Source organism: Haplochromis burtoni, unplaced genomic scaffold (assembly GCF_018398535.1).
Source record: "Haplochromis burtoni strain Fernald_Lab_line unplaced genomic scaffold, NCSU_Asbu1 Contig_2633, whole genome shotgun sequence".
Taxonomy (NCBI): Eukaryota; Metazoa; Chordata; class Actinopteri; order Cichliformes; family Cichlidae; genus Haplochromis; species Haplochromis burtoni.
Genome location: NW_024584994.1, coordinates 1179 through 11036, shown reverse-complemented (window position 1 = coordinate 11036; position 9858 = coordinate 1179). Strand labels below are relative to the sequence as shown.

Genomic DNA, 9858 nt, shown 5'->3' with positions numbered 1-9858 from the left:
TTAGGGATTAATAGAGTATTCTGATTCTGATCTAAATACATTAAAACTACTTTATATCAGGTGTACAGAAATAGAGGAGCACAGAAAATCCTCTTAGCTTCTTCCAGCTTTTTTACCATTAAACTAATATGGCATTGTATTTAATCCTACATGGTGAATTTTGCTCTGAAAGTAATTACAAGCAAACAATTTATTCATAGGTGGAGGGTAGTTTGATATCACACCTGCCATGGCTCCAGTGACTGCAACGTGGCACAGTTGTGTCCACTGAAAGGCCCTCTTCCTGGCACGCACTGGAGCATGTCATCAAGAGAATGTGCAAAAGCATACACAGCTTTATACACATTGTACTCAGGCCGCAGGTTAGAAATGTCCAAAAATACAGTGTCTACTTTTTCTAGATCTTCCTTTCCAGTGCATAATGCACCTCCACCTTCCAGCCAGCCTGGTGGAGCTGGTGCAAATCTGCACTGAAATGTGAATTCCCAAAACTGATTCACCTGAAATATTTAGATCTTATAAATATGAATTATGATAATATAGGGTTCTTGCACATACCATAGTAAAGTATAAATACTCACCATGCTATTCCCATAGCTATTGTTGTGATGTAGATTGGGACGTGTTTTTAACAGGAATTCTCTGAGCCCTGGTATTTCCCCATGACGAATGGCAATACCCAGTGTACCACCCAGGTATGGCATAAGCTGAGGTGTTTGGAGCACAGCAGCTGCTGTCCAGGCTTCACTGGCCACCCACTGTAGGCCAGTTACATTTTGCCTCACTACCTGTGCATTGTATTATACCAAATGTATAAAGTGATACTGGAATAGGGACATTATTATGCCATTCAAGTAGTTGCTGATCTTGGAAAATACCTCCAGGTGACTAGCTTTCTTTACTCATTCACACAAACACACGACATGTTTTACACAATGTAATAAATGAAATCTTAGTAATTAGTAAAAATTTAATTGTTTTATATCCGAACCTCTTCCATGAGGTTTATCATGCCACTCTCATGTGCAAAAACAATGACAACTCGAGCGGTAGAGGTTTTCATCACATTCACAATCCTCCAGAGTTCATCTGTGTCTTTGTCCCAGGGTAAAACCTCGAAGTAAGCAAGGCAACCTTCACCAGACAGACTGAGCTCAGATTGTAAGAATCTTGCTGCATGAAGTCCATAATCATCATCACTGACGAGCAGACCTGCCCAAGTCCAGCCAAAATGTTTTAGAATGTGAATCATAGCACGAACCTAAGTGAATACAGATTAAAACATTATTGCAAAGACAAGGAAAATCTTTAAATCTATAACCATTATCTTCACTGAAGCCACACAATAATAAAATAGCGTGTAATAGCACAGTCTTGACGCACAATAATGAAAGATTACTGAAAGATTTTCACCTGGAAGACATCACTTGGGATCGTCCTAAAGAAGGATGGATATTTTTGATGGTTACTCAGGCAGGAACACGTGGAAAAGTAACTCACCTGTGAAAATTACAGACTGTATATTGTAGAAATATGTAAAAACCTAAATACTGCAGCTTTTCAATTTTGTTGTGTAAACTAAGTCGGTTTTGACAAGTGGCTTTAAAATTGCAGTTACATTAAAATGATCCAGCAACACTGTTCCTTGCTAAGCAGATGACTTACCATAGGTACTCTGTACAAACCTAAAATGCTTGAGATAGCAATAGAGTGTGCCGAGGGAGAATCACCAACAATCCCTAAGACTGGAGGATTTCCAATACATGTATTATCTAATATAATTTTTTCCTCTTGACCACTGGCTAAAGACAATGCTGCACGAAATGCAATTCCAAGGTTGACGCAGTTATCATAAAGAGTGTATCCCAGAGTGACATTAGGTAGCAGATTGGAGTTGCTGTTGATCTCATCAATAGCAAAAGCCATGGTTTGTGCCAGTCTAAATCCTAGTTCATAAAAACTAAAAAAAAGAAAAAAGAGAGAGATAATTATTGAATAATACAGTAATACAGCAGAATACTTGGAAAACTTATTGCAAAAATTAAAGATATATTTTAATTTAAAAAAACAAAACAAAACAGATGCTTCAGCCAAGAAACATATTTTTTTTCACAAATGTATTAATACACAAAGTATACTTTGGTAATAAAATGCATATTGACATTGGCACTGATTTTCCCCATTTTCTTCTTTCTTCTTGTTTTCTTCCCACCCTGTCATACTTACCCATGGCATTTAGGCTGTTGGGGGTCTGAGATAAAAGACAGGTCAGGAACACTTCTAAAAAAGTGGACTGGAAAGAGTCCACCCAGAATGACATCTCCAGTTTTTTTATTCCCATTTAGATTAAATTGTCCCTGTAATTGACAGGAGGGAGAGATGATATCAGAAGATGATACAGCATAAGAAAAAGAGAAATAAAGCAAAATGAGCAAAATGGTTTGTAATAATAACCACATGATAGATTTCTAATTTTCTGAGTCTAGTAATTAGGTTTTATTGTCTTGTCACTCCCTTTTGTTGGAAAGTGTTGACTAATCTTGCACACCACCCATCTGGGAAAAAGACGTAGCAGGGGGAGGGTCTAAAATATACTACATTTCCTGTCCAGTGCAAACACTATAAGGGAATTAGATGGATGCCAAGAACTTTGTTTTTTGTGCATTTAGTTAATTTCATTTTGATAGATTTTTATTTTCAGTTTTAAAAAATTAATGAATATTCTTAATAAGCCCAAAAGGTTTATGGTGAAAAAAAAACGTTTTAAAAAATCATCTAGGCCAAATTTAGCTGTCTTTAACAGTAAATCTTTCATATTATAAGAATTTTTTTAAAATGTTTTTCTTGTGACACAAAAGGACCCAATTCACACAGTGTTGCCAGACAAGTAAATGTTTATTGACATAGTTTTTCATGATTTCTGCTTTTGCAGCTCTCCAGTTGCCTCCACTCTAGCTCAGCCCAACACCGCTCTCTCATTGGGCCCCCACACTCTATTCAAATAGGGAGGTAAGATTAGATGATGGCAATCAGCTGTGTAGGTCAGTCTCCACCCCTCCCCTGCACCCAAACACAAACCACACCAAAAAACAGGCAACATTTACTTATATAGTTTTTTTTTTTATTCCACAAAAGAGAATCCATATCCACAAATTACTGTTTTAAAATATAGAACTTTACAGCATTAGAAAGGATATTTAGAGCCTGGTATCCATGCTCAGTAATCCAGCTAAAGAAATTCCAGAAATTTGATTCTGTTCATCTGGAGGTAGCATTTTCATTGTGGGAAACATTTACTTGCACTGCCCGCAGGTTGGGGAAACCTGCAGTCAGTGGAAACTGAGGAAGTCATTTAGATGAGTGATGAAACATTTTTCTCATTGAAAACACTACTTCTAGATGAAAAGATAAAATTCCTTTCTTTGGCTACGACTACATCAAGCTGGTACATGAGGAAACAGCACATGAGATGGAAGACTACAGGAACCACCTGAGATACAGCCTCAGATGCAGAAAGAGCAACTTCACTTTCAGAGTTATGGAGACAAAATTGTGGATGTGGAAGCACAGCAAATGGAAATTTCAACCCATCTCAACAATGCAAAACCCCCAGTGTCTAATATCAGCATTGAGGAGACACCAAGATCATCATCCATACATGTGTAGGTGCACATGTCTTGAAGCATGCTCAATCATCCAGGTAAGTAAATTTTAATTCTGTTTCTTTTCTGGAAATAGATTTTCAGTAGAAGAAACGTTTCGTCACTCATCCCAGTGATTTCTTCAGTTAACTGCAGGTTTCCCAAACCTTATAAACAATACCTTTGCTCAATGACTGAAACTAGCCCACTGAATGAACAATGGGCTGTGAGATCAGTTTAAAAACCCCAAAAACCACAGAGACGAATTTGAAGTTGAGATGAATTTTCAGAGAAATTTCAGAGAAAATTTGTCTTAACTGTTCTGATACTCCTGATACATAGGGGGTCACTACAGGTTTTCACTTAGGCAGCAGCTGTCCTTCTCTCCTGGATCAGCTGGAGCTTTCTTTAGGCACCTTTTCTAGCTTTTACAAATGTCCAGCAGGGAAAACATTTACTCAGGGCCTTCTTATATGATGTTCTTCTGCTTCCCTGGCCGATGTGTCTGTGCGGATGGTGTTGGCTCTATGTTGTAGCGTCCTGATGACACCCAATATGCTCCAATGGATAATGAGAATCAAACATTAAATACTGATCTTTATGCACAGGTTTACGGCACACATCAGCTTTTAAATGTCCCTCATTACAGATGGAAATCTCACAATCTAACAAGACTAACCTGCAATTTTTGGGGTGTAGGTGTAGGTGCTGAAACAAACAGACGGCCATGAGAAACATTTCTCACTACTTCATATCAGCAGTACTTACGTGCCCCTGAAATGAGACCATGTAGTATTCACAGAAAGAGCGTGAAAGATTGTTTGAGCAGGACAGACTTGAAATCTCCTTCCTTTATCTACTTCACATGAACATCAACTTGAGTGATATTCATGTCCACCAAACTTTACACTTAGAAGGATGCATCCATTGAACAATGAATGTTAAATAGAAAGCACGGGGTGTATAAATGGGTGTGAATGTTTGAATCAGGCAAGTTGCATTAAGCAAATCAGGTAGAATGGAAAAGCACTATATAAGAACCAGATAATAGCTGTGTAATTTACGCCACTGCTTTGCATTGCAGTTGGTAATTTAAGGGTTGGTTAGCTGCTTGGCCATGGAAACCTATTCCATGAAGGTCTCTACCCAATGTTCTTCAGCTAATTTGAAGGCCACATGGAATTTGGAGTTCTGTAGTGATTGACTCTGCAAAAAAGTTGGCAACTTCTGTCCACTATGCTCCTGTCCACTTGCTGACGCCACTCTGTGATTTTACATGACCTACCACTTCATGGCTGAATTGCTGTTATTCCCAATCACAGTAACTTTGTTTTAATACCACTCAGCTTGTTGGATAGGATGCATCCTATCATGGTGCTACACTGCAATTCCCTGAGCTCTAGAAAGTGATTCATTCTTGAGTTTGCTTGAGTTTACTTGAGTTTATACGTCTGTGGCCATGGAAATGATTAAACACCTGAATTCAGTATTTTGATTTTGATTCGTGAGATAATACTTTCAGTTATACAGAAAATAAAAAGATACTTTAATACATGCTCACTGAAGTCCACTTAGTGTGGCTTTAAAAAACTAAATCAATACAAAACCCTAAAATATTCTGATTATATAGCAATTTTGCAGTCAAAGACAAATGAAATAGGGAATAGAATTTTTAAACATGACCTTTCTGAGACATTCATGATAAAACCTGCTGTACATAAATTGAAATTTTGATGTTTATTTTTCCTTTTATACATCTTGTATGGTGGTTAAACCACAAGAATAATCATTCTTCTGTTATATTGATTTACCAGTGTATATGAAATGCATTATATGCCCTGCCCCCTTCTTATTCTTTTTCCCTAATGGGTGGAGTGCAAGATTAAGTGACACAACATTTCAATAAAAGGGATTAGTAAAGCAATGAAACATAATTACTAGGCTCAGAAAATCAGAAAGCTGTCATGTGCTCATTATTACAAACCAATTTGCTCTTGATCATTTTGCTGTATTTCTACTTTTCTTATGCTGTATCATCTCATGTATTTCCCTTCTGTCAGTTACAGGGACAATTTCATCTAAATGGCATGCATAAGAGTGGGGATGTCGTTTTGGGTGGACTGTTTCCAATTCACTTTTTTAGAAGCGTTCCTCATCTGTCTTTTACCTCAAAGCCACAACAGCCTACATGCCATGGGCACGTTTAACAGATTATCAGTTTAATTGTTGCCATTCGTTTAGTTACTACTAGCTTTGCCATATATTTCCAGGGATCCTGCTTGATTTTTAAGTAATATAATATATAGATTTTTAAGCATCTGTTGTTATTTTTTTAAATTAAAATATATCTTTAATTGTCGTCATTAATTTTCTGTAATTTTTTTGTTAGTTTTGCAATAAGTTTTCCAAGTAGTCTGCGGTATTACTGTATTATTCAATAATTATCTTTCTCTTTTTTCTTCTTTTTAGGTTTTATGAACTAGGATTTAGGCTGGCACAAACCATGCTTTTTGCTATTGATGAAATCAACAGAAATTCCAACCTGTTACCAAATGTGACTCTGGGATACACTTTTTATGATAACTGCGTTGAACTTGGAATTGCATTTCGTGCAGCATTGTCATTAGTCAGTGGTCAAGAGGAAAAAATTATATTGGATGATACATGTGTAGGAAATCCTCCAGTCATAGGGATTGTTGGTGATTCTTCCTCTACACCTTCTATTGCCATCTCCAGCGTCTTAGGTTTGTACAGAGTACCTATGGTAAGTTTTCAGTTTAACCATAGCATGTTATTTTTGTTTATATTAACTTAATTGTAAATTTAATGTCAATAATAATATACAATATACAGTCTGTATTTTTCACAGGTGAGTTATTTTGCCACATGTTCCTGCCTGAGTGGCCGTCAAAAGTATCCATCCTTCTTTAGGACGATCCCAAGTGATGCTTTCCAGGTAAACGTCACCAAAATTAAAGAAATGAAAAATAAAGAACTAGTTTTTTTAAGGATATATCTGATGAATACCTGTTTACCAACAGAATACATAATGATGTGCTGTAAAGCTGATGAAAAGAAATGCTAAAGAAAGATTTTTCTAGCCTATGCAATAATGATTTAATCTGTATTCACTTAGGTTCGTGCTATGATTAACATTCTCAAACATTTTGGCTGGACTTGGGCAGGCCTGCTGGTCAGTGATGATGATTATGGATTTCATGCAGCAAGAGCCTTACAATCTGAGCTGAGTCTGTCTGGTGAAATTTGCCTTGCTTACGTTGAAGTTTTACCTTGGGACAAAAGCACAGATGAAGTCAGGAGGATCGTGAATGTCATGAAAAAATCCACAGCTCGAGCTGTCATTGTCTTTGCACATGAGAGTCGGATGATAAAGCTTATGGAAGAGGTCTGGCTTTAAAACAATTTAATTATTACTAATTTAAAAGATCACTAAGTGTAATACGTATCTTTCATATTTATGTGAATGTGTATAGAAAACAAATCACACTGAATTATTTTGGCAGACCAGAAACTAGTAGAATTTCATGATGATATTATTTTTTTAAATTTCAGTATCACTGTAAACTTTTGATTTAATACAATGCACAGGTAGTAAGGCAAAATGTGACAGGCCTACAGTGGATGGCAAGTGAAGCCTGGACATCAGCTACTGTACTCCAAACCCCTCAGCTTATGCCATACCTGGGTGGTACACTGGGCATTGCTATTCGCCGAGGAGAAATACCAGGGTTCCGGGAGTTCCTGTTACAAATACGTCCTGACCTATATCACAACAATAGCTATGGGAATAGCATGGTAAGAGTTGAACCATTTACTGTAGTATATGCAAGAATTGTATATTTTCTTTATGTCTAACAAACATATTTCAATCATATATTTCAGGTGAATCAGTTTTGGGAATTCACATTTCAGTGCAGATTTGCTCCAGCTCCACCAGGCTGGTTGGAAGGTGGAGGTCCACTATGCACTGGACAGGAAGAACTTGAAAAAAAAGACACTGAATTTTTGGACATTTCCAACCTCCGGTCTGAATACAATGTATACAAAGCTGTTTATGCTTTTGCACATTCTCTTGATGATATGCTGCATTGCAAGCCAGGAAAAGGGCCTTTCAGTGAACACAGCTGTGCCACATTGCAGTCACTGAAGCCATGGCAGGTGTGATATCAGATTACACTCAATCTAAGTCAATTGCTCTGTAATTATTTGCAAGTTAGATAAAACACATTCTTTTTAAACAGCTTGTTTATTACTTGGAAAGGATGAACTTTACCACACCATTTGGTGATCAAGTGTCATTTGATGAGAATGGTGATGCATTGCCAATTTATGATGTGATGAACTGGTTGTGGCTCCCAGATGGAAGCACTAAAGTTCAGAATGTGGGTGAGGTTAAGAGATCAGCTTTCAAAGGTGAAGAACTCATACTTGATGACGACAAAATCTTCTGGAACTTTAATTCGAAAAAGGTTATATATGTTTTTTCAGACATTTATATCTTATCACATGTATGTTATATATGTCATTCAGGCAGATCATTTTTACTTTCTTCTTGTAGCCACCTCGATCAGTATGTAGTGAGAGCTGTCCTCCTGGTACCCACATGGTGAGAAGGAAGGGGGAACCCGAATGCTGCTTTGACTGCATCCCTTGTTCTGAGGGAACAGTCACTAATAAGAGCAGTAACTATTTATCTTTCAGCACAGCATATTTAATTAATTCATATTAAATATACAAAGTGTTTCACTATCTGCCCTCTTTTGTATCAGACTCCTTGGGGTGCACCAGTTGTCCAGAGGATTTTTGGTCAAACTCCCAACGTGACTACTGCGTTCCTAAGAAGACAGAGTTCCTCTCCTACCACGACCCTCTGGGTATTTGTTTGACAGCAACCTCCTTACTGGGCACATTCATATGTGCTGTTGTTCTAGGGATCTTTATCTATCATCACAAAACACCCATAGTACGTGCCAATAATTCAGAACTTAGTTTCCAGCTATTACTGTCACTCAAGTTGTGTTTCCTGTGTTCACTGCTGTTCATTGGACGACCCAGGATGTGGACATGCCAACTCAGGCATGCAGCATTTGGCATCAGCTTTGTGCTGTGTGTCTCATGCATCCTGGTAAAAACCATGGTTGTTCTGGCTGTGTTCAAAGCCTCCAAGCCAGGAGGGGGAACCAGTCTGAAGTGGTTTGGTCCTATGCAGCAGAGAGGAACAGTTTTGGTTTTCACATCTATTCAGGCAGCCATCTGCACTACGTGGCTTGTCTCTTCCTCTCCAACTCCACATAAAAACACACAATATCACAATAACAAGATTGTTTATGAATGTGCTGTTGGTTCCACTGTTTGTTTTTCAGTGTTATTGGGCTATATTGGTGTGCTAGCTTTCCTCAGTTTTCTAATTGCATTCCTGGTGAGGAATCTCCCTGATAGTTTTAATGAGGCCAAACTCATCACATTCAGCATGCTGATCTTCTGTGCTGTGTGGGTGGCCTTTGTTCCTGCTTATATCAGCTCACCAGGAAACCATGCAGATGCAGTGGAGGCATTTGCCATCCTGGCCTCAAGTTTTGGCCTGTTAGTTGCACTATTTGGACCCAAATGTTACATAATCCTGATAAGACCAGAACTGAACACAAGAAAAGCTTTAATGGGTCGTGACATTGTATGAAAAAAAAAATTATGATTCAGAGTGAAAAACTACATGTGGAAAATAAAATATACACAATGAATTGAATTCACAGAAATTTGTAGAAAGATCCCAAGAAGTTTGTATTAATAACCTATTAATGCAAACTTCAAGAAGTATGATTTTACCAGAAAAAAACTTGTAGTAGTTTGTGTACTAAGTAGGAATTGGAGCTGCAAAATGCATGGCTTCTTTTTCTTTTTAATACCAAGAATACTTCAAAAGTGTAATGATTACTTAGAAGTACCTGTGGTAATTTTTATGTAATAAACTGTATTCATTGATGCAAAATGAAAGACTCCCAAGAAGTCTGATGATTAGGTGAAATATCCATAGAAAATGCAAAAAACACCTGATTCAAAAATAAACAATAAAACAACAATAAACACGTATTTATACTGATCAAAAACTAGCTGGATAATAATCTATTTTATCATGTATCACAATATGAAACATATCAAAGAGTTCTGTCAAAAGAGCTTGAAAAATAAATAAATACAT

General features: G+C 37.3%; 2 protein-coding genes across 2 annotated transcripts; one reads left to right on the top strand and one right to left on the bottom strand.

The window, feature by feature from the left end:
• Nucleotides 1-224: 224 nt before the first annotated feature.
• Nucleotides 225-2459, bottom strand: LOC102305812 (extracellular calcium-sensing receptor-like; the record flags this gene model as incomplete). The annotated part of the gene is made up of 6 exons (XM_005952985.1): nt 2227-2459; nt 1666-1960; nt 1414-1500; nt 992-1261; nt 582-788; nt 225-500 (listed from the first exon to the last, which is right to left on the bottom strand). Coding segments are annotated over exons 1-6 (1368 nt in total), but the record flags the coding sequence as incomplete, so codon positions are not given.
• A 2299-nt stretch (nt 2460-4758) lies between these two features.
• LOC102306116 (extracellular calcium-sensing receptor-like) lies at nt 4759-9339 on the top strand. The gene is made up of 10 exons (XM_005952986.3): nt 4759-4779; nt 5702-5838; nt 6111-6405; nt 6511-6597; nt 6778-7047; nt 7251-7457; nt 7545-7820; nt 7904-8131; nt 8221-8344; nt 8432-9339. Exons 1-10 carry the CDS (start codon nt 4759-4761, stop codon nt 9337-9339), a joined length of 2553 nt encoding a protein of 850 aa, XP_005953048.2.
• The last annotated feature ends 519 nt before the right edge of the window (nt 9340-9858 follow it).